The sequence below is a fragment of the Leucoraja erinacea genome, chromosome 15 (assembly GCF_028641065.1).
Source record: "Leucoraja erinacea ecotype New England chromosome 15, Leri_hhj_1, whole genome shotgun sequence".
NCBI lineage: Eukaryota > Metazoa > Chordata > Chondrichthyes > Rajiformes > Rajidae > Leucoraja > Leucoraja erinaceus.
The window spans coordinates 16,755,196-16,781,461 of record NC_073391.1 but is presented as its reverse complement, the minus strand read 5'-3'; the positions used below and the strand labels follow the sequence as shown (position 1 = coordinate 16,781,461).

The 26,266-nt window shown below is 43.3% G+C and overlaps 1 protein-coding gene across 1 annotated transcript in view; it reads right to left on the bottom strand.

The window, feature by feature from the left end:
• The window catches only part of cpxm2 (carboxypeptidase X (M14 family), member 2), a 162,359-nt gene that overhangs the window by 73,386 nt on the left and 62,707 nt on the right, over positions 1-26,266 (bottom strand). Inside the window, exon 5 of the mRNA XM_055646765.1 lies at positions 1,594-1,678. Within this exon, the coding sequence (XP_055502740.1) occupies positions 1,594-1,678 (85 nt within the window). The remainder of the gene's footprint in view (positions 1-1,593; positions 1,679-26,266) is intronic.

The following is a 26,266-nucleotide window of genomic DNA, read 5'->3' as shown; positions in this document are numbered from 1 at the left end:
ATATAGACAGGAATCCTGTATCATCGTAATTTTCTCCCATTGCATGCTCCCCGTCTGACGGCTATAGAGAGAAGATGGATACTATCTCTTTGCAGATTGTAGATTAGCTAAGAGGGTCTGGAAAAAGATGCAAGAGTCCTTGTCATGGTTCATCCCGAGGAGCTGCCTAACACAGGACTCTCTGATTGATGGGGTGTTGCCTAGGACTGCTTTTTACTTAATATGGCTATATGGTAACTCAAATTTCACTGTGCCTTAATTGGTACATGTGACAATTAAATTAAATCTTGAATCTTGAGATGGACGTTAAATGATGCTGGAAGGCCATCAATTCTGCGAAAGATGCGCTTCAGTCGCTCCGAAACCTGGTTTTCCAGAACAGCGAGATGTCCGTAAGGAATTGTTGCCAACTGGCCCATTGCACTGGAGGTGCACTGTCAGGGTCCTTCCCTTCCCCTGTTGGACATTGAGGGCTAAATCCAGTGGGGACAAACAAGGAAAGGAATATCACCCCAGGGGGCTACATGAGTGTGTAAAAAAATATGCCAACAATGCTGGGCATAACAATAACAATAACAATATTGAATGTATGACACTAGGAATGTATTAAGGGATTTGCATGGTTTTGCTTTGTATACATTTATTATCAAAATTAAGCTTATTCTTGATTTTTTAACGAGGTCCCTCTGCATACCTCAACAGTCCGAGACACATGCTCACACTACCACTCATTGATTTGTTGCACTTCCCCACCATCCCCCACCCATTGATTAAGAAATCTGCTGCTCACCCCACTCAACCTTCCTCCCAGCTGATTACCAACCTTCAATCTTCCTAACTCAAAAAGCTCATGGCAACGTCCACAGCAGGCGCCCTTTACCAGCTCCACAACATCCAGTCTCAACCATATAAGATCCCAACCCTTTACATGCTCTCCTATACTTTCTCCCTTAATCTCCTCAACCAGTTCCCCACCAATATAATCAGCTTTTTTGCATCTGAAAACAATGAAGAGCATAACGTGTATTCCATGGGCCTTGTACAGTAGCAAATTTTACAGCCATAGACCCCTTGAACAAAACATTTGTTGTCTGATTGCAGACTCCCATAATAATATTCCTTTATATTCAGTTCCAAACCTTGGACCCATGTGTGTGTAAATACACAGCAAAGCATTGGTTCTATAACAGTTCAGAATTGTAACATACTGAATGCAGCCAGCACCATGTGAATGTGCAGCCTGAATATGGAGCTTGTGTTTCACTGCAATACAAAGACTTTGCTGTCCCTTGAGACGAATATTGCTCAGAGTGCAATATTCTGTCTGAAGAAGAGTCTCGTCCCAAGTGTCACCTATTCCTTTTTCTCCAGAGATGCTGCCTGACCTGCTGAGTTACTCCAGCATTTTATGTCCATCTTTGGTGTAAACCAACATCAGCAATCCCTTCCTACTCAAAATGAGTCACTTCCTTGTTTCACATATGTTTGTATGTATTAATCATCTCCATTTTTAATTAATCGAGTTAGAGACAACTTTATGTAGTTTTTTTCTATCTTTATGCACATAAAATCATTCCGAATGTTATTGCTCACCATATCATCTGATCCATTCTTGACGGTGACCCAGCTGTAGCTGTCATTGCTCAACAGAACACTGTACGATGTCACCCAGTCACTCCTGCAAGAAGAAAAGGCTGATGAATAAGATTTTGTCTTGGACTTCCTAATGTTTCCAGCTTTGTCCTCCTTTCTTTGAAAAATAATTGAATTTAATGTAAAGGGTAGAGAGTTTTTTTATTAAAAAACATGGCAACTATGTCCACACCACAAGGAAGACAGAAATACATTATTACTCTGCTGTAAAGTCTATTAAGGCAGGTCAATACCTGCACTCCCAGAAAATGTCACAGACAAAAGACATATCAATCACATTCGAACAAACAAGTTGTTAAAACTTTACAGAAATGGTGCAGATTATGATTTTATAGGAAGCAGGATATGAACAGTTAATATATTTGAACAAAACCGTAGCTCCTTTTATTGCAGACATCTTTTGATCATTCCGATGTAAGGCCGGCGACCTGAATCATTGACCTAATTTCTCATTCCACAAATGCTGCTTCACTAGCTAAGCATTTCAGGCAGATTTTATTTTTATTCCAAATTTCTAGCATTCATATTATTTTGCTTTTCTGTTGCTTAAATGTGAAATGTTCAGTCGTGGTATGTTTCAAGACCTTAATAACTGAGCGTTGCCTGCATAGGTTTTATACAACATTAACTAATGTATTGGCTTGGCCAGGTTGGGCCAATGGGCCTGTTTACATGCTGTATGACTCTATGAACATAATTAGAATGTGATAAAACTGAGATCATCAGATACCATTGTGAGGAGTTATTATTTTAAGTTTTTGATCATTGAAAATAGCTCAGATCAGGGGTGGGCAACCTACAGCCCCCGGGCCGAATGTGGCCCGTAACCTGAAATCATCCGGAGGCGTACTTTCTTTCCCGTAATTATCCGGCCCGCAGACTTCCGTCATCTCTGGTACCTCCCGGGCCCGAGGCCAAGGTGCCCAGACGCGGTGACGCAAGGATGCAAGGAGACCTGCGCTGGCAGCCGCAATGGTGGAGCTGGCGAGTAGTAGCAAACACTGAGCACCAAGCAGCACCAAGCGCTGACGAACGCTGAGCATGAGCACGGCCGAGCGCTGAGCTCTGGCTGTACCGCATCCTGCACAACGCTGCCGACATGGCCGTGCACCTTCTGTGTCTGGGCTTCACTGTTGATGCAAGGAAAGCCTCTATAATATGGTGGGCAAATTGCAACTAGATTAAATGATGGCATTAAACTCAATTGAAATATATCCCACTCACAATGGATATTCCAACATGAACTGTGCAACAAACAATTATAAAATATTGGCACATAATTTGGACTCCAGTATTTTCTGTATAAATGAAAAGTTAAAAATGGTGTATACCATTTTCGTTACTACAGTCCAAATTGGCAGGTAGCACATTCAGCAGTGATTTTGGAGTGAACGGAAAGCTAAATGTGGATGAACATAGAATAATGATGCTACTTTCACACAAACTGTCATAATTCTCCAAAATCCACTTTAAGGAGGCAATAACAAAATGTAATCATGGGGATACAAGGTTACACATTATTAATGGGATAAAGGAACTAATCTGTAATCTGAAGCAATTTGATTTGATCGACAAGCAGCTAATTTGTTTATGGTTCCAAGAGCTCCAGTCACGGCCACACTCTTGACTAAGAGGCAGTGTCAGCTAGTAAAGTCATAACGTCAACTCATAACACTGAGAAGCTTTAATCAGTTGTAGCACTTTTCATTTAGAGGTATCCTTGCACTGTCAACATCATTTTAAATTATGGACCATAATCTGGTTGAATGATAGTTAGTAATTTTCTGTGGAAAAAGACCTTTCCTGAACAGTCAAAATGGCTCAAATTTTCACATTATGACTCAAAACATATACCTTACACATACTCCACTTGAACTTTTTTAACCGTTACTGATTTGCCAGGATCAGCAGCTTGCTATAATGATTGAATGAAGCATATGGTGTGACTTCTATCACATTTAAAGTCTTTGTATTGAGCGCTAACATCTTCTGCAGACCTGACATTCTTGTCATCTCTGTCACAGGGTTAAAGGGGTAAGACATCTCTTGGGCTTGTTGAGGAGGTGAAGTGTTTGTAGTGCCCTTGCAAAATGGGGAAGCAGAATATTGTTTCCTTTAAGCAAGGAGTCAAGAGTGCTTTTCACATAATACATTGGATATAAACTAGAACAATATTACTTGCTGCAACATTACAGGTACATTAGATGCAATGACAACAATTCTAAATATACAATAAACAATCAGTTATTCAAAGTAAATTGGACCATGATAGTACAAAAAACAAATTATGTAGAAAACCATAGAAGTGCATAGTGGCAGGAGAACTGTAGGAAGAGGAGAAGCAAGATGCTGCTTAACAGCGAGTCCCTTTCATTTGTTTTCACATGTTGAATTTCATCTTCTTCTCTTCTTCTTGCGTATGGCGTGCACAGCCTAAAGTTGTAGGACAACTTGGTCTATTTGATCTTACTTGATTGTGCAGCTAGGTTGATTGCATTTGTCGAAACAGGGCGGACCGCGTGAAGGTTGCAATCCAATTTGCCTACATTAAGCCCGTATCCCTCCTGTCTCAGTCCCTGTCCAAATACCATTTAAACATTATAAGTGTATCTGCCTCCACTACTTGGTCTGACTGATTCCTGATAGTCACTTCCCTCGGTAGGAATAACTTACCCCTCAGACCTACTTTAAATTTTTCCCTTTTCACCTTAACCCGAGTCCGTCACTTCTAGATTCTTTGGGGAAAAATGACTTTCGCATCTCTCTGTACTCTCATTGGCGACTACATCTTTCCTGCATTGAACTTCACAATGCTCTGAGTGCAGTGTAACCCATGATTCGTATAATTGCAACTTGACATCCCAACTCTCGGACTCAACGCCTTGGTCTATGAAGGCAAGCATACCAAATGCTTGTTTCACTACCCTTTTAACCTGTGTCATTTATTTTAGGGAATGGGGGACTTGCACCCCAAGGTCCCTCTGCACATCAACACTCCTATACATTGTGCCAAACATTGACCCTCCTAAGTGCATTATATCACTTATCGGGATTAATTTCATCTGCCGTTGCTCCAACTAACTTTTCAGCTGATCTGTGTCAGCTCTATATCCTGAGACAACCTTTGTGATCTGCAACTGCAAACTCACTAATCAGACCCCCCACATTCTAATCCAAATCATGTATATATAACAAACATGTCACAGTACTCATTATAGATTCCCAGTCAGATTAAGGTGCACAAAAAACAAACTTGCTGTCCTCCCAGCCATCTCCATTCCCAGCCATTCCCAGATCCTGCCATCTCCATTCTCATCAAATTTTCTGCAAACAAAGCTATCTCCAACCACTTTGTTTCACCCACATCTCGTGGTTTTCACCCTTCAGCAAAGAGCAATATTTATTTCATTGCTGGTATCATGAAAGGTACAGTTTTATCTTGGACAGGTTTTGGGGGAGGAGAAAAAATGTGGTGCATGCCCATTGTTGGGTTGAAGGGTCTCCCACCCCACTGGCCTTTTTCACATGTTAGCAGTTAGCTACCTGCCTAAACGAGGCAGAGAATGGTAGGTCTGTGTGGTGCTACAGACAGTGCAAGGGCCACTTTTCAGTATGATGGGAAGACTTGTCCCTCACACTATCTTCCATCAGCTGAAGTCATACTTGGGCAGTTTATAACCCAGCGGTACGAATATTGATTTCTCTAACTTCAAGTAACACTTGCTTTGCATTTCCCTCTCTCTGTCTCTCCCCCACCCCAGTTCTCCAACTAGTTTCACTGTCCTCCTGATTAATTTGTAGGCCTCATTGCCACCTTCCCCTCTGCTAACAATGAACCATTCTACATTGCCTTGAACATCTTCTGATTTGATCTGTCATTGTCACACCTTACCCTTCCATTACTCTAATCTTCCTCTCCTCTGACTCTCAATCTGAAGAAAGGTCTCGAGCCAAACCGTCACCCATTCCTTCTGACCAGAGATGCTGCCTGTCCCACTGAGCTATTCCACCATTTTGTGTCAACTCTCTCCCTAACAGCATAGTAGTTTAGTTTAGTTTAGTTTATTATTGTCACGTGTACTGACGTAAAGCTTTTTATGTTCCCCACACCTCAAGACCTGCAGTAGATCAAGTAGGCGGCCCAACACCACCTTCTCAAGGATAATTGGGATTGGGTAATTCAATGCTGGATCAGCCTTTAGAAGCTCATATTATATATTTAGAAGCCCGAATTATTAAAACAAATTGAGATATGTTGCAATCACCCTGGTTGGGCAGTTTACAAACAGCTGAGCACAGATCTCAAATCTGCTTTCCCACTCTATATACACAAAAAACAACAACAAACCAGGACTTGTGCAATCAAATGTAACAATTGCAGTTAGTCTCAACCAGGGATACAGTCTGAAAGTTGAAGGAGAATGTGTCATTGTACATATAATCCTCAGTTTAGTTTCCGCTCCAACAGTTCCTACATACAGTAGGTCAGTGTGTATTATTCATTGCACTAATAGACAGGAAAAGAAAACACTGTGGCAGTGGAAGGACACCACACGGATCACTCAGAATTCTAAACGAGGACTCATTTTTATGTTGGCAAGTGAACATGCAATACACCACAACTAAATGCCCTGAGATGACAAACTGTAAAGAGTAACGGAGATGCCAGCGATGTTATCAATCGTTCTCACTGCAACACCTCATAACCTTAAGGGAGCACAATTCTTCACCTGCTCTGTCTGTATCAATCAGGTAATTAATAACACTAAGAAGTACCACCGAGAATTTATTGGTGTTACAAAGGTGAGGTCAGTAGGCCAGGAACATATATTGAATGCGGTAAGGAACTCATCTCTTGTAGAATGATGGATGTATCATGCTTAGAAACATTCTGCCATTGAAAACGCTGCTTAGAAGCCACTCTCTTATTAAAGTATACAGATGCCCAGTCTACCTCAACCTCTTTTGGAAGAGTCCTGCCTACCTCTCAAGATTTGCACTAATTTTTCACTTCAGCCTTCTGGGGCAGTGAGCACTTAAGATAATTTGCTTTTCTCTGCAAGATTCCCACAGCCAGCACATATTGTTGACTCCACCCTCCACTGTCTACCTACCAGTAATAGTGTGAGGGTGAATGGTGGTCCTCGGAAGTCACTACCTGAATGGGTGGATCCAATTGTGATCTACTCCAGCATGCCTGATATTTCCCCAGTGTTATCCACCCAATAACATGAAGTCTCATGCAATGGCGTGTCCTACCTATCCTGGCATGACTGTAGCTCAAAGCTGCAGAAAACGACCACTGAGGAACATTCACAAGAGGACTACGATTACTGTGTGGTACATTCTTTCTTTACTCACTTTAAAAGGAGATTCTGCTGACATTGAGACATTTTAGCGGTAGAGTTGCTGCCTTACAGCGCCAGAGACCGGGATTCAATCATGACTGTTGTATGTTCATCATGTGACCGCGTGGGTTTTCCCCCTGGGTGCTCTCGTTTCCTCCCACATTCCAAAGACGTACAGGTTTATAGGTTTCTGTAAAACAATTGTCCCTAGTGTCTAAGATAAAACTGGTGTACAGATGGCCATGGTCTGCGCTGACATGATGGGTCTAAGAGCTTGCTTCCATGCTGCATCTCCTAAACTAAAACTATTCACAGGCCTCCAGCCTGAAATACAACTTTCCACCACCACCTTCTGCTTCCTTCCGTGAACAACATTTGCCTTTTGTTGGCAGGACATATTTTTCACATTGATAGATAGATGCCACAGTTTCAACAGCAGGGAACTGCCTGGCTTGTGGCAAATCTTCAGTGCAGTAGCTGTGATATTATCTGGTCACATAGTTTTGCTGTAAACAGTGTCCACAAGATGGCATTATTAGCAGCTACATTTATTGGTTGGATCCTAAGGGATAAGAGGTTGCTCTGACTTGCACGGCTTCTGGCATTCTCACACCAGCCAAGCATCGGTACCACAGCCACACAAGTACAAGGATAAGAGTAGAGAATCCCATATGTCTCTAGATGACATTCAATTGACATTATGAGTCCAGGAGACTAGGAATGTGTTGCATTCCGCATAACCTGGCAACAGACATCTGGTGCTAAGTGAAGAGCAAAATCCTCAGGGCTGTGGACCAGGCAGCAGATGCAGTGAGCCAGCAGGAGCAATAGTTGCATGAAGATGGTGTACGCTTCCAGTGAGATATCCCTGCCTGAGCTATGGGCAATTCTTTTATAGAGAGATTATTTTCCTGCATTTTCTTATCATTCATAATGCCTAAGAAAAACAAATAATCTAATCCAAATTCCTTTCATCAGCAGCTCCACAGTTCACCAACCAGCAACTGACAGACCTTGGATGATACATAATATCCCATCAGATTCTGCTTTACAAGTTGTGCCTCCACCACTTGAAACTCCTTGATGATGTAACCCCTTTCAAATGCATTTAAGTTAAACTCCTTTACTTTGCAACATCCCAGCATTGCTTAAAGTATTTGGACCCATAAAAGGCAGAGATTCCTCAGCAAGACTGCATTGGCCAGGTGTTACAGTGCTCAAAAGCTTTTACCAGCTTTAGCTTTTAATTTTAGTTTTAGACATACGACGCGTAAAACAGGCCCTTCGGCCCGTCGAGTCGGCGCCGACCAGGCATCCCCACACAGTTATGTTATCCTACACACACTAGTGACAATTTACAATTTTACCAAGCCAATTAACCTACAAACCTGTACGTCTTTGGAGTGTGAGTAAAACCCGAGATCCCAGAGAAAACCCATGCAAAACACAGGGAGAACCTACAAACTTCTAGACAGCACCCATTAATCAGGATTGAACACAGGTCTCTGGTGCTGCAAGGCAGCAATTTTACCACTGCAATCTAATTCTTAGAAAGAATCCATAACACGCAGGACTACGGATTGGTCGCGGTAAATGTGATTAGTCTGAAGAAGGGTCGAGACCCGAAACATTGCCTATTTCCTTCGCTCCATAGATGTTGCCTCACCTGCTAAGTTTCTCCAGCATTTTTGTTTACCTTTGATTTTCCAGCATCTGCAGTTCCTTCTTAAACAAATGATTAGCCAAAATACTCATTTTTTAATAAACATGGTCACCATGGTTGAATGGCATTCATTTTACTTCGGAGTCACGTGAGTGACTACGTGAAAGAAGCCCGCTACGACGCATGCGTGTCATATCACATACACGCATTGAACGAGTCAGACGTGGGAGACGACGTCTCCCTAGAGGGAAATGCAAAGAAGCAGGTAAGAGACTGCAAAATTTTTCCCACTTACCTTGCAGGTAGGAAATACAAGAAGCTGCGGGAGCTGGAGGGGAGAACTGCAGAAACAGCGCAGCCAGCAGCCAGCAGCAGCCGATAGCATGCGAATCCTCCGGAGAGGATTCCTAAAAGCTATTTTTAGCAGCAGAACAGCTGTGCCCGACGTCGCTCCCCGCACCGGCAAGATTGACTGCTGCCGGGCGGGAAGCGAAGCAACACGTCCCGAAGCGGCTACACCACCCGGAAGAGAGAGAGCCGACATCGGGGACAGCAGCCCAAGGACCTACGCTACGGGGTCCGTGGGGCTGTGGGAGGAAGGACGTTCCTCCCAAAACGGCAGGCTGAAAACCAGTACAGGTAAGAACAAACCTCCCTTACCTTTGGTTCTTTTTTCCAGACGTGGCTGCTGTATTTCTGAAGAGCAGCAGGCAGCCAGCTAAGGACGTCAGGGCAGAGCCACAGACGTTACTGCTGTGTTGCTGAACAGCAGACAGCCAGCTAAGGATGTCAGGGCAGAGCCACAGGTCGTTACTGCTGTGTTCTGAACAGCAGGCAGCCAGCTACTGATGTCAGTATAGAGCTGAAGTGCTGCCACACAGAGTTTGCTGCTGTTTAATGACCAGCAGCAGGCAGCAATGAATGTCGGCACCAGCATCTCCCATAAGGGAGCGAGTGCCAAACTTCACCCTAAATGGGTAGAGGTGCCCGTGAGTACCAGGACCATGGGGAACGACCAGTGCCCGTAGGCATGGGGACCGGCTGCGGGAAATACCGCGTTCGACTAGTGCCAGAGAGCACCAAGGTCGGCAGGAGCGGTCCCATATATTAAAGCACCCGCGACGACTAGTGCCCGAGAGCATGTAAGTCGGCTGGAGCGGTGGCTGGAGGAAATTTCTCCACAGTGGCAGGCTCCGGGATTGGAGGATAGCCACAGTGGGCAAATAAATATAAGTCCCACAGCAGTTTCCCATAAGGGCTGCATGAAATGTCAGACGCCTCTGAGGAGGGTATGGAAGGTCTGACGGGGTAAAATCTGAGCAGGTGATGGAGCCACTGTCCCCTATTGAAGGGTGGGAAAAAACAACCTGCTGAACATGATGAGCAGTACTGCCAGCAGAAACACACTGAGAATGATCTCGAGAAGGATGGCTGTGAGTATTGAAGGACTGTGAGTCCACCCATCAACTTCAAGCTAATATTTTTGCTGAAGTGTTGGCAAGGCTTCTATACCCCGGAATATTGTGGTGCTCTTAATGTAGCCATTGTTACAGGTGCATTTGCAGACATGTTGGGAAGGCCGTTAGGAGTTGGGAAAATCCGTAATACTCTGAAAGGTCTCATGGCGGGCATAACAGCTTTGGCCGGCATGTTAAAAAAGGTGGACAAAATTAGTGACCACAAGGATGCCATTAGCACTATTTTTTGCAATGTGCAGTTTGAAGGGCCATTCAGCCAGCTCTAGACCCTAGTTCGCTATACTATGTAAGCAAAGGGCTATAGACCCCGTTATTTGGGGGGGGGAGACCTGTCTAAACAGGTAAAAGAATTGGCGAGGAGGCTTGACTTTGGGGCTGATTAAAGCATCCAAAGGATATCTGGGGAAGACATTAACCTTATGTGCATCCTAAGAGAGGTAGTGTTTTTGTAATTATACTACAAAGAATTGGGCAGAGGTACCCAGCAGCAGCGTCCTGTTTAGGGTTTGGCCCGGGACGACCACTGTGGAAGATGCAAAAGTAACATTAACCTTTAGGCTCTCCACAACCGCGTATGAAACCAAGAAAAATAACTTGGTTACCACCAATAACCATGGAGGTAGGTGAATTTGGGGCTCCAGCATTAATAGGGAGCACGGAAGTTGGAGGGACATTGCAACTTCATGTTGAAGCTTGGTGTAATATATCTATGGACAGATACATCCTTAGCAGTTTTAAGGGATATCTGATAGAGTTTTCTACTCAAACAAAACCCTCCAGTACAACATAAACCGGACAGATATACATGCTGGTAATGGAATAAACCAAACCTGAACAACAGGATTTGTCTCAAACATCTTTATTAAAAATAAGAAAGATGGGGGTTGCCGTATTATTATGGATTATCAATGCTTCACAATGTTGTGCAATATATTCATTTTAAAGATGGATACTTTTAGCAGTGCTAAAGACTTAGTTTTCAGCAGGCTACTGTATGGCAAGTATTAATCTTTAAGATCCTTGCTATTCAATATCCAACAGGGGGAAGAATTTTAAATCAGCGTTGGGACTGCTGCAACACCAAAAATCATAGAGTAATGGTACAGTTGGATGATATCCTTATTGTGGGAAAAACGTATGAATCAGCATGTTAGGCAGTGGTTGCCACTAAACAATTGTTTGAACAGCTGGGATTCATTGTCCATCCACTTAAGTCAAAATTGACACCATTAACACATTTAATATGTTAATGACTTTACTAATATGGAAAGCCACAGAGTTCAATGGGATCATAATTATAGAGGTCATTTATTTTGGCCAATGGAGCTAATGATAGAAGCTATAAAAGAATTACAATGTTGGGAATACAATGTTAAGTATTGCTCCAAACCCAATAGTTATTCACAACCCGTCTGTGCTATTACAAACAGATGCCAGTGCATTTGGTTACGGTACAACTGATACCATCTCGAGCTATGGGGGAGATGGAATATATAAGAAGCTAACCTACATAACACTAAGGGTTAGAAATGTTAAGTGCATTTCATGGGCTAAAATCTTATTGCTCAGGAATGAAACTGCAGCATGTTAGATGGTAGATAGATAATACCTCGGTGATGGCATATATAAGTCATATGGGTGGAAAGATATCAAAATCTTGTGATGAATTGGCAAATTCAATTTGGCAATGGTGTGTCCAAAGGAATATTTGGTTATCGGCTACGTATCTACCAGGGATACTAATTCAGTGGCAGACACCAGGTCACGAAAATTTATTGAAAGTACTGAATGGATGTTGGATAGAACGGTATTTGCTAAAATCAGTAAAGTATGTAAGGCCGGATATTAGAATTGCATCCAGGGTTAAATCACCAGTTACCGAGGTATGTATCATTGGTACCAGATCCTGAGGCAGAAGCTACAGATGCTGTTTCACTGCACTAGGGGGGGGGGGGGGGTTTCATTTATGTATTACCTCCTTTTTCTACTTTATAAATTTGGGGTACTAAGGGAAATTCAACAGGAATCTGCATCAGGGATGTCTTAGTACCTGATTGGCTTACCCAACTATGGTTTTTCCGGGGTACAGGACATGGTGCTGGAACCATGTATAACGGTAAGACATAGTCCTAAGTTGCTGGTGCATCCAGTAACTGAGGATAGCTATCCATGTCATAGAAAATATTGATTTAGTAGGTTGTAGACTCTAATACACCGCTACGGGACATGGGGCTATCAAAAAGAACTGTGGACATGATCACAGCAGCACAAAGAAGGTCTACACAATAACAGTATTTAGGTCATATTAAAAATGGACTAATTACTGCCATAATAACTTTCTGGACCACAGAAATAAGGATGTTCCGGCGGTGCTAGAGTTTCTCACCAGCCTGCAATATGGAGGACTGAGTTACAGCACTGTGAATAGTGCCAGAAGTGCATTGTCAACTTATTGGTGGCAAGGAACAGTAAGACAGTCTGTGGGATCACATCCTCTGGTAGTTAAAATTTTAAGAGGCAATGTTAACACCAAGCCACCAAAAATAAGATACAACTATATCTGGGATGTAAGTGTGGTCTTGACCTTGCTAAGGAATTGGTCGCCGGCTACAGCATTAAATCTGGATAAACTAACTAGAAATGGTAATGCTGATGGCGCTAGTCACAGCGCATAAGCTCCAGTTATTGCAAAAAGTAAGACTGGATGGCTTCACTATGGCGGCAGGAAGTTTGGGGTTTGTGATCCAGGACCGTATTATTAAACAATATAGGCCAGGATCAGCGGGGCAGGTCATAGAATTGATGGCCTACCCGGAGGACAAACGCCTCTGTATAGTGAAGCACGTTTTGTTATACAGTGAAAGTACAAAGGCTATCAGAGGCAAGGAATTGGCGTTTTAATCAGCTATAAGAAACTGTACCATAGAGTGTAACTCAGACCATTTCGCGGTGGCTGAAATATGGGTTAAGATAGGCGGGAGTGGACAATAACATATTTAATTATCACTCCACCAGGGCTGCAGCTACATCCGCAGCAAAACGCCTTGATGTATCCATGGACCAAATCCTCAGGATTGCAGGATGGTTGTCGGAGAAAACGTTTCAGAAATGTTATAACAAACCAGTTAGCAGTATGGGAACGTTTTCGGGGAACATTTTAAGTTCTGTATGATAATTTATCCCTGAAGAATACAGGGTTATGATTTGAATTAATTCGATATTATTTATCATTTCCATTAAATAATTGGTATGAATGTTTTGAATATAATTAACAATTTCTCCCTAACTACCAAGGCAGTTGTGAAGCATGGACTAGTTTTCCACGGCATCAGGTCACAGAGCTTTGAAATCTTTCACGTAGTCACTCACGTGACTCCGAAGTAAAATAGTAAGATTAAACGAGAACTTACCAGTTTGAAGTTTGATCTTTATTTTATGAGGAGGAACGTTGAGGGAATACGTGCCCTCCGCTCCCACCCTCGAATGGTCATATCTTAAACTGGTATCTCTTTAATAATCTTACTATTTTAGGTCATTATAGTGTATCTGTGACCTCACACCGCTGCTTTGAAGGATGACACGCATGCGTCGTAGCGGGCTTCTTTCACGTATTCCCTCAACGTTCCTCCTCATAAAATAAAGATCAAACTTCAAACTGGTAAGTTCTCGTTTAATCTTACTATTTTATGTTGTAAATTTCTGAGATTTAATGATTTTAAAGATCCTTAAATAGTGGTGGTCCCTTGCCCTGTCAGGACAGTTGGCTTCACTCTCGGTCATTATTGAGCCAAGCCTGAGTGGTTCATGGCCTGGAACTGTCGACCTAGAAAGAGCAAGCGGGCAAATGTGGACCCAGAAAGAACAACAGGAGTGACACAATGGTGCAGCTGATCGAGCTGCTGTCTCACAGCACCAGAGACCCGGGCTTGATCCTGACCTCGGATGCTGTCTGGGTGGAGGATGCACATTCTCCCTGTGACCACGTGGGTTTCCACCTGGTTGTCTGGTTTCCTCCCACATCCCAGAGAAGTATAGGTTAATTGATTTCTGTAAATTGCCCCTAGTGTGTAGGGAGTGGATGGGAAAGTAGGATAACGTGGAGCTAGTGTGCATCGAAGGTCAGCGTGGATAGGATTAGCCAAAGAGCCTGTTGCCATGCTGTATTTCTAAACAAAACATAACAAAACAAAACTGAACTAAACTAAATTGAACTTCAATGACAGGAACGGACAATTTGCACATTTAAACAGTCTCCTGCTTGTTATTGCTGCATCTAAAACAGCTATCAGGCAGCATGACTGAAGCGATTGTGAGACTAACCACTCCATCAGCCCTGGCTTGTTAATAGCACTTTTACAGAAGAGAAATAGACAGCAAGCTGTCGGAAATTGCCCTTTGCTTATTATGAGAACAGGAAATATGTGAAATCCTGATAACAATTCAGGGGAAATCAGCCTGTATTCCAGTCAATCAATAAAACCAAAGAAATTGGAATAGGAGAGTGTAAGGCCTCTCAATTCAGCTCTGCCATGCGATAAGATTATGGTTAATTTGATCTTGGTCTCAACTGCTTTCCATCCTGTCAAGAGAGGGAAATCAGGGGGTGAACACTTCTGTCATCTTGGTCCACTTAGGCCTGCTGGAGCGACCATTTACTAGCCAGTTTAACTCCCCTTCCCATTCCTACCTTTCTGTCCCTAACCTCCTCTGCTGCCAGAGTGAGACCGCCACAAACTGGAGGAAAAGAACCTCATATTCCACGCGGGTAGCCTTGAACCCAACAATATGAACATCAAATTCTCTAGTTTCAAGCCATACACTCCCTAACCCCCAACCCAGGTGCATATACATTGTTCCCACCACCCTAGTGACACTGCTTCATTTCTCTCCTCCTATTGCTCATCTCCCATCCCCGAGTACCATATTTCCCATTAATTCCCCTTCCACCCATCCCATCCCATCCCATATTCCTCCCTCTGGCTTTACAGTACATCCCTCCTTTACTTTCCTTGTCAGAGACTCTATTGTCTCCTTTTCACCTCTAGCCTTTGTCACTTGTACTACTCATCTGCCATTAACCCCTCTCTCATCTGTATCCACCTATTAATTGCCAGGCTTTGCTCCACACCCCCTTCTCTTTTCCAGCTGTCACCCTCTCTAATCCATCAGTCTGAACAACATTTGGCATTCCCCCCCACAGACCTGCTGAGTTCCTCCAGCATTTTATATTTTGCTCCAGATTCCAATCCAGCTTCTTGTGTCTCTGTCTGTCAGCTCTCTGCCAGGTGCAAATATTGAGGTAACCCTATTAGCCAGCATAGGATATCCCCTCACACAAGGTATGTAAGCTTCAACTGATTTGAACCAGAACTCAAGCAAAGCATTTTCAATTTGTCAATTTTTCAAGATAAACAGCGCAGCAACAGGACCTTTGGTCCATCAATTCCACACTGACTGTACTGTAAACCATTGACATTAATCCTAATTTAGTCCCATATTTCATTCAATAGATTCTGCCACTCACCTACACTCTAGGACAACTTACAGTGGCCAATTAACTACCAATTTCAAGAGAGTCATGAGTATTTTCTCGTCATTTGGCCCGGGCAGAGCAATGAGATTCCCAATTGCAGCAGCTCAACAATTTGCAGGTCTTTGGGACATGTGCAGAACCCGACCAGCCAGAGAAAAACGTACACGGTCACATGAAATTTGTGCAAATTACACACAGGCAACATCTGAAGTCAGGAAAGTTGATGAAAGCTTTTGTTCCCAGAAATTAAATAGCTACTAAATAAAATGTCTGTGCTTAAACAATCCATACTGTTGCTGTTGCAGGACTGTTGGGATCTTGGATCATACAGTAGTCAGTGTTAGAATGCCCTTGAGCATTCTAAGCCCAAAATGTTGCCGTTTATCTTGTCAATGCGCATGTCACAATTATAACTGGCTCAGTATTGAACAACTACTGACCCTTCCCTGGGTTAATCAGCTCACACCGCTGAATTACAGGACTGCTGAAAGTGGATGTCTCTCTGCTGAAGTGGTTGCAAGTGAAGCAATGATTCAGATTCAACTTTAATTGTCATTGTCAGTGTACAGTACAGAGACAACGAAATGCAGTTAGCATCTCCCTGACAGGTAGGGGAATTGTCGATATTTCTCCAATTCATGGGAGACACGGGGCGTCGTGATGTGCCCGTGCCGCCGCCATTTTGTATCGCAAATCTGGGGAGAAAGAGGGAACGGGGTACTGATTTTTGGATGATCAGCCATGATCATATTGAACGGCCGACTCCTGCACCCATTTTCTATCTTTCTATGTAAATAGTGGGTATATGGAACAATATGCCAGAGGAGGTAGTTGAGGGCAGGTACTATAACAACATTCGAACAGGTATATGGATAGGATACGTTTATAGGGATATGGGCCAAACATGGGCAGGTGGGACTAGAGTCAATTGGTCAACTTGGTTGGCATGGACAAGTTAGGGAGAAGGTCCTGTTTCCATGCTGCATGACTCTTTGACTCTCTAACGATAACCTGCATTAATGTACTCTAAAACATCACAAAGTGATTGAGAGTCAGGAATTGGAATTTATGCCCACTGGGGCATAACATCATGGAAGATAATCTGTAAATCTCAGAAGGGTGTAGAAGGAAGCCTCTGTGGGGAAGACACGCATGGGAAGGAGCAGGGTCAATTGTTCTGTGATTGTAAATGTTAGCAGGATTTGATACAAATGGAGACATCAACTTTTATTCAAAGTAAAATAAAGTAAAGGGCCTGTCCCACTTAGACGACGGCAACTACAGGCATCTAGGCTGTCACCACATGGTCGCCAGGGTGTCGCCTGTATGGTGGTGAGTAGTCTCCTTAGGCCTGTCCCATTTGGACGAGCTGGATCAACCGGCCGCGTTGAAACCGTGAGCTGGATCGACGGAGAAACACACACACCCCTGCCACACACCCCCCCCCCCCCCCCCCGAAGGTCCATTGGATGAGTGCTGGGGGGATGAAGGTAAATGGCTGCCACAGAGTCCATTAGAGAGCACAGGTGGGGGGGGGGGGGGGGGAAGGGGGGAGAATGGGAGGGGAGACAGAAGGGAGGAGAAGGGGGAGAGAAGGAGTGGCGACACTTTTAAGAAATATAATAAAGTTTAGCGGGCATTTTACCTACCGGCAGGTTTTCCTAGGTCGTGAAACTCAATCAAAATGCCCGGTCAGCGAAGAAGGTGGCCTATGGCTGCCCTCGAGTGCCTGTAATTAAATAGCGACCCCACTCCACTGCACTGCACTACGTGAAAAAGACTCACCGACCAAATTTTACTCACGGAAAATTTTTCAACATCCTGAAAAATGTTCCATGACCTAGCTGAGGCCGCGAGTAGGCGGGAACCTCCCTCGAACATGAGGAGATTTCCAGCCACCTCATACGACCTCCTAGGACCTCATGTCGACCATGCTGCGAGTTTGAGTCCAGAGCAAACTCTTCTAAATTCGCAGCTTAGGTCGCCCAAGTGGGACGCCCTTTAGTCACCCAAAGAGTCGTTGCGTCTTTCTGGTCGCGCTGAATTTTCAAAATGTTAAAAAAAATTTGGCGACAGTGGGTTTGACACCAATGAGCGTAGCTTGACTTCTCCTGACGTCGGTGCTGTCGTAGGTTGTTGCCAAGTGACGTAGGTTGTTGCCGGTGCTGACTTCGGTGAATTCCATTGGTGATAGCTTACGTCAACCTACGTCAACGTTGCTCCATGGTTGTCATGATGCAGAATGATTGGAAACACTACCCTATAACCCCTTTTATAGGAAAACTGGGTGACTCCATTGTTTTGAAGGCGAAAATGACGTGAATTGTCTTCAGTTGTCGCCGACAGGGTAGCTTGTCGCGGGTGGACATAGGATGACTTCGGTTGTCGTAGGTTGTCGTCGGTATAGTCGTAGGTGGACGTCCTAAGTCGCGACGATTGGGTCGCCGATTGTCGGTAGCTTGCCGTCGACTAGGTGGTAGGTTGTTGTAGCATTGTCATTGGGGGGGTCCAGTCGCCGATTTCTCAGCGACCTGCTACAACTATGACAATCGCTGGCAATCACCTAAGTGGGACAGGCCCTTAACTATATAAAACTCTGAAAATAGAACATTTACCATTTTCCATATGTTATGGAAGGCAGCACAAAACTTTGGGGGGGGGGGGGTCACCAGACAGTATGTGAAGATTCCACAAAGTTAGCACCATACACCAGAATCAAACGTAGATGGCTGGAGCTATGCAGCAACAGTGCTCAGAGCAAGCTGTAGGCCTGCTAAAGCTGAGGATCAACAGGCTTAGAAGATATCGACCTTTGTAATACATTTTTCCTCACAATAATAAATGTTCTGTCTATATACATATGTGTATATAGATATATCAAGACCTGCTTAAATGTCACCAACTCCAATTTGAGTTAATTTTACACTTTTCCTGTTGGCAAGTTGCAACAATAAAACAATGTACAGAATAATCATGGGTCTATAACAATATTGCATTGGCAATCAGAATGTAAAAGATTGAGAGCAATGCAAGGGATATCAGGCAGATATCCACTTAACAAATAAAAGGCATGCGAGAGCTGGGATATTAGGCAATGATTGATTATGCTGGCTTGCATCCGAATGCATTTATGTATAAATATTAAGGCATATGAGTGGGGTCTATACATAATAGTATACTGCCTATAAAAAAAACAAATAAGAGGTTGGATTTCATTACAAAGTACAAAAGTGGCATAATACTGAATGTTGATGAAACAACAGCAGAGTATATAAATTCTGGGCATCATATCTTAAGAGCAATCGATGCACATGAAAAGGCACAAGGGATGTATTACCTGAAAGGTAGCTTGGGTGATGGAGATATGCAGTGAGACAGAAATGTGAGTTGCTCGTTTTGAAGTTGATAACATTAAGTGAGATAACAGACTCTTTAAAATCATGAACGTTTTTGGTGAGTGAAAAAAGAAACACTTTTGCGTGTTATATGGTGAGTAACCAGGGGGCACAGCTTCACACCATTTGGCAGAGACAAGAGGAGGTTCTTTTTACATGGTCGGTAAACATCTGGATGGATGTGCCAGAAGGGAAAGTGGCAATTGCAGATGTATTTGAAGAAAATCATTCATTCATAGCTGGGAACTCTGGTAACTCAGGAATTTATCGTAATTCTTGAATATGATTTGTTATTTGATTGATTGATTGAAAGATACAGCACAGAAACAGGCCTTTCGGCCCATCAAGTCCTCACTGACCATCAATCATCCATTCACACTAATTCTATGTTATCATATTTTCACATTCACTCCTTACCCACTTGCATTATTCATACCTACTATATTCAGTTGTGCTGAAGCAAAGCAAGAATTTCATTGTCCTATCTGGGACACATTATAATAAACTCTTGAATCTTGAATCTTGGTTACCCGTTTTCTATTGCACAAATGCATGAGTGAAGAGTCGAGTCAAGAATGTATAATTGTCATGTGTACCCACAACAGAACAATGAAATTCTTATTTGCAGCAGTATGAAGGCGGGTAAACACAACACTCATAGATTATATGAGAACGTATGAGAAACGACTAAATTCAATAACTTAACCCTAATATTAGTGCAAAAAAGCTCAGGGTGCCCCATCAAATCTTATCAATCGTTTGCAAATTGCATCACTGCGTCCAACTGCTGTCTGGTTCGTTGATTGTATTGCTAGATATGAACTGTTTTGCGAGAGAAAAATGCTCATGGCAGACCAAACGTGTTAAACAGAAATTGGTAAGATACTGAGCTTTACACAGTGAGAAATCATGTGAAATAATCAGTGAATTTTATTTTAAATGAATGTACCTGCATGTTATACTGTTTAGTTTGGAGATACAACCAGATAGTCCACTGAGTTTGCACTGACCAGCAATTTTTGTTTTCCCATTTGTCATTTTTATTTGGTGGCCAATCAATCTCTGTCTCTAAGGGGGTTGCGTCCAATCACCAACCAGCTTGCCTTAAAATTCCCGTCCAGTCAACAAATAGGTCTCCTCCCGTCCAATCAGCCGCTGTCTCCAAGGGCAGTGTGTCCAATCACTTAATGCAGTTTAATGTTAATTAGCTGCTACGGTAAAGATTGGAAGCCAGTAGAGCTACTGACAGACAGACGGGAGCAGGAGAGATTCAGACAGTGTATAATCCATAGCACCTTAGTGTACGATTTCATAATATATACTAAATAACTGGGCTGACAGACCTTGGCTGGGAACCTGGGACACACCAAAATTGTTCCCAATTAGGCCCCGCAACCCCTAAGGCCGGCCCTACAATGTATGCAACCATACAGAGATCTGTAACCATTGGGAATGACTGGGACTTGGAAGCATAGCTGCAGCAAGAGTAGAAACAGAAATTGATGGCATTTTGTCGAGCCACCTGACTGAGGCCGTCGATGGGAGAGCGGCCTTACTGCACTGCAGGATTCATGATTGCAATTGTGTAGCTGTTCCCTTGAAACGTGCAGAACTTGTTATCAATACATCGTTCTGAGCTGTGTCCTCAGGTTGAATAATCAACTACTTTAATTACAGAAGAGAAACTGCAAAACATGTAATATGTTCCTAACGCCACTGAAGGCAGGAAGGGCCACTTGTCACACCACCCCTCGCTGAGTGATGCCTGTTCAGTAAGTCACAACATACTGTTTCAGATGCCTGTGCATACGGAGAGATCTGCTGCCCACAATCTACCGGCTGGCATCTAAAAATTCATTCACCTTTTTATTTCTTCTAAATTGCTTCCAATTCTTTTCACACTCGAGTTGCTTAGTTAACGTATCACGAATATTTGGACAGTGAAGATAGACAAATGCTGGAGTAACTCAGCGGGTCAGGCAGCATCTCAGGAGAAAAGGAATAGGTGCTGGTTTGGGTCGAGCCCCTTCTTCAGAGATATGGCTAGGAAGCGTTATTGAGGGCTATGAACAAATGCAGCCAAATGAGACTAGCCCATAATTTGGACAACATAGACAAGATAGGCCGAAGGGACTATTTCCATGCTGTATAACTATGATTGTTGTTTTGTAGTTTGATTTACAGGATTTAATTACATGATTTAATCGGAAGATTGACACAAAAGCTGGAGTAACTCAGCGGGACAGGCACCATCTCTGGAGAGAAGGAATGGGTGACATTTTGGGTTGAGACCCTGAAGATCTAGCTCTTGGGGCTAACGGAATCAAGGATATAGGGGAAAAGGGTACTGATTTTGGATGATCAGCCATGATCATATTGAATGGCGGTGCTGGCTCGAAGGGGCGAATGGCCTACTCCTGCACCCATTTTCTATGTTTCTATGTTTCTATTCCTTCTCTCTAGAGATGCTCCTTTTCCCGCTGGGTTACTCCAGCTTTTTGGGTCTACCTTCGGTTTAAACCAGCATCTGCAGTTCCTTCCTACACATATGATTTCATTCAGCGTGCAGTAAAATCGTGCAGTAAAATGGAGAACAGATTGAAAACCAATCATCCAAAAGTGAACTCTAAAGGCAAAATTCAGACAATAAATGTTAAACGATGAATTTGTCCGATTTAAGTATGGTCTTTTGCCCCAGTAGTTTGAAATACAATTTTGGAATGGAATAGTTTATTGTCACATGTGACGAGGCACAGTGACATCCGTTGCTTGCAAACCCAATATATACAAATAGCGGCCACCTACGGCGTTGACAAAGTTGACAAAGTTACAAAGCACTCCGGCTCCTCCTTTTGTTCTCCCCCCCCAACCTCCGCCCCACAGCAGTTCCCTCACCTCCCCTACCCTCTCACGGCGGTCCTCCCGCTCTCATCGACCGCGAACCGTGAGTCGACCCGTGAGGCTTCACCACCACCGCCGCATTTTGTGAATGATCCGAGTAAACATTGTCAAATTCTCATCAGAATCATGTGAAATCGTAAATTCTCAGATAGTCCATGCAGAATAACAAGGACAAGAGAACTGGAGTGGGCTCGCTTACTCCTGAAGACTGCTAGTTAATATAACGTTACCCATGTATGACTGACAAGAAATATGCCCTGATAATATTCTCATCCTTATCTTCCACCAGTGGGAGGAAATGAAAATAAGATCGCTTGTTAAAATGTGCACCCCAATTATCAACCGTATTAACAATTCAACAAATTAATTATTCCATTGGTAGAGTCATCCTTATTAAATAATCTGTAAAGATTCTAATGAGGTTAGAGATAATAAGAAAAATGGATTGCCTTTTTAAAAGATATTTCAACACATGCAAACTACTGCTGCCTTCCATCATTGTGTTTATTTTTAATTAGCACCCATTCTGCAGATTGCTTTGCTCTGGAAGATGACATGAAGCATTTCCACCCACACATCAAACATTAGGAGGACTCACAAGACAACAAGGCAGATAAAAAAAACAAAAAGGCATCAGATTTTAAAGAGAAATTTCAGTCACATTCGGCTTCTGCTTTTAATTCATGGTCTTTCAGTCACAGTCAACCCCCTATGGCTAACTTCCGTTACACTTTCATTAAATGCTCTGATTTAAAGTAGTAATTAGGGTGAGAATCTCCTACGTCACAGAGGTTCCTCTAAATAAATAGTCAATCTAGATGAATAAAACCAGGAAGGCTTTCCTGCTTGCTTCATGCCGACAGCATTCCACAGCCGAACACAAACTGAATCTGACATTTATGGATACTGGCCTTGTAGTTCAACTGTGATTTTAATGAGAGCTGAATGATCCTTTAATAGTCCCAGTGGCCTGCTTGCAATTTCCAGCTCTGTGGTGGCTGCTGGGCATAAACAAGCTGATGGTACTGTCGGCTCGTGATCAGGCACCATGGAAGGAAGACATTGCATGAGATTAAGTGCTACACATATAGATATCTCCACGTGCATCTCCGCAGTGGATGTTTCAATCAAAATATTGAAGTGAGAAGTCGAATTCTCTTATTTACCAGGTGTGGCAAAGGTAAATCTCAAATTCATGAAGACAGGATAATTTCGAACTGCACTTCAGCTTAAAAGATGTAGCTTAGAACTCCTCAATATGGTAAAAGTATTGTCACAGCCATCCCTCTGCTTCTAATGAATGTCCTTGTCCTGACTGGACAGAGTGCCCTTTGTGGGTCGTGGTTTGCTGCTTTTAATCTGTCATTTGGATGCTGGTCTCAGCAATGTAGCTGCCAGACTCTGCTGTAAAAAGTGGAATAACTAGAGAAACACAAGAAGCAACTGCCCTATTTTATTTCACATGCATCCGGTCCCTTAATCTGATAGAAAATTTGTATGTATCACTGGGGCGGCCCGGTGGCGCAGCGGTTGAGTTGTTGCCTTACAGCACCAGAGGCCCACGTTTGATCCTGACCACGGATGCAGTCTGTACAGAGTTTGTACGTTCTCCCTGTGTGGGTTTTCTCCGGGTACTCTGGTTTCCTCCCACATCCTAAAGACCTATAGCGTTGTTAGGTATTTGTTGGCTTTGGTAAGTTGTAAAAATATTTTCCCTAGTGTGTTGGATAGTGTTAGTGTAAGGGGTGCAGACAGACTCGGTAGGCCAAAAAGCCTGTTTCCGTGCTGTATCATTAAAGTCTAAAAGTGTAAAGTCACTCATAGTGGAATTTGGTGAATGTTTCCTTAATTAATAAATAAAGGCCTCTACACGACAGGCTACAACACTGGATTTCTTCTTGGGGAATTAGGTAGGCCAAGTAACTGGTTTCACTGGAGGAATACTTTGGGACTACTGACCATCATTCTACTTGTTCTAAAATAATTATGAAGAATGATAGCACTGGTCCACAAGTTAAGGTCTTAAATTGTACAAAGGCCAATTTTGGAGGCTTTAGGCGAGAACATTGAAGAGGTCAACTGGGTGAAACTGTTTGCAGTTGAAGGTCCATCTGGTAAGTGGGTGCCTTTAAAAGTACAATAGCAAGAGCAAAGGGATGAAGGATAAGGTTGCGAGTAGAGGGAACCATGATGACAAGAAATAGTGAAGCTCTGGTCAGGGAAAAGAAAGAGGCATGCATCAAGTTTATGCAGTTGGGATCTAGCGGATCCCTCTATGGGAAGCATATGATATCCAAAATGGAGGAATCTGAATATCTGGATAATAATTTGAAATGTGTGGTACTGGACCAGAGCTAAACGTACCATAGAAAGACCAAGAGCAGTTGGTGGATCGGCCATGGTTTTAAACAGCAGGGTATAGTTTACTTCATTTATCATGCTGTAAGGTTCAATAGTAGATGCTAGAGACATGACCTAGAGTTCCAGCTACATTTGAGCTGTAGAAATATTGGAAGTGGGTGTTACAACACAGGTGGGAATCATTATGGTAGAGAACATATGAGGTTGGAAACACTGTCATGGGTAAAAATGAATGCAAAAGTTGCAAACAGTCAATGGAAGTGTCTTGACAGCAGTCAGTGTTACCGTTGAAGAAGTAGTTAAGGTACTGCTGTGTATGACAGTAGACAAATCTCCAGGGCCTGATCAGATATATCCGAGGAAATTGCAGGAAACTAGAATGGAAATTGCGGAGCCCTGGTTGACATTAAATACAGGAGAGGTGCCGGAAGACTGGAGGGTGGCATATATTGTGCCGCTTGTGCTGATTAGGGATAGTCAGCATGGTTTTGTACTTGGGAGGTTGTGTCTCACAAATCTGATCGATTTTTTTAAAGACGTGACCAAAGAGGTCGATGAGGGCAGAGCTGTAGATGTTGTGTACATAGATTTCAGTAAGACATTCGACAAGGTTCTGCATGGTAGGCTGCTCTGGAAGGTTAGATCGCATGGGATCCAAGGAGAAATAGCTAAATGGATAGCAAATTGGCACCATGGAAGGAAGCAGAGGGTGATGGTGAAGGTTGCTTCACGGACTGGAGGCCTGTGACTAGTGGTGTGCCTCAGGGTTCGGTGCTGGGCCCGTTACTGTTTGTCATCTACATCAATGATTTAGATGAGAACATACAGGGCAAGATTAGCAAGTTTGCAGATGATACAAAAGTGAGTGGTTTTGCAGACAGTGAAGATGGTTGTGAAAGATTGCAGCAGGATTGGGATCGATTGGCCAGGTGGGCGGAGGAATGGTTGATGGAATTTAATCCAGGGAAATGTGAGGTTTTGCACTTTGGAACATCGATCAAGGGCAGGGCCTACACAGTAAATGGTAGGCCTCTGGGTAGTGTTGTAGAGCAGAGGGATCTAGGAGTACAGGTGCATGTTTCCTTGAAGGTCGAGTCGCAGGAGGATAAGGTGGTCAAAAAGGCTTTTGGCACTTTGGCCTTTATCAGTCCAAGTATTGGGGTGGGAGATTGCAACCTTCACGTGGTCCACCCTGTTTCGACTAATGCAATCAACCCGATGTGCACAAACAAGATCAAATAGAACAAGTTGGCCAACAACTTTAGGCTGTGCACGCCATACGCAAGAAGAAGAAGTCAGAGTATTGAGTATAGAAGTTGGGAGGTCATGTTACAGTTGTACAAGACGTTGGTGAGACCGCATTTAGAATATTGTGTTCGGTTCTGGGCACCATGTTATAAGAAAGATATTGTCAAGCTTGAAAGGGTTCAGAAAAGATTTATGAGCATGTTGCAGGATGAGATGGTGTGAGCTATAGGGAGAGGTTGAGAATGCTGGGTCTCTATTCCATGGAGGGCAGGAGGAGAGGGATGATCTTATAGAGGTGTACAAAATCATGAGAGGAATAGATCGGGTAGATGTATGGCTGCACACGGCATTTCGTTTGGACCTAGACAGAGTTTATTGGGTAGATGCACAGAGTTTCTTGCCCAGAGTTGGGGAATCGAGGACCAGAGGACATAGGTTCAAGGTGAAGGGGAAAAGATTTAATAGGAATCCGAGGGGTAACTTTTTCACACAATGGGTGATGGGTGTATGGAACAAGCTACCAGAGGAGGTAGTTGAGCCTTGGACTGTCCCATCGATTAACAGTTAGACAGGTACATGGATAGGACAGGTTTGGAGGGATACGGACCAAGCGCAGGCAAGTGGGACTAGTGTAGCTGGTACATTGTTGGCCGGTGTGCGCAGGTTGGGCCGAAGGGCCTGTTTCC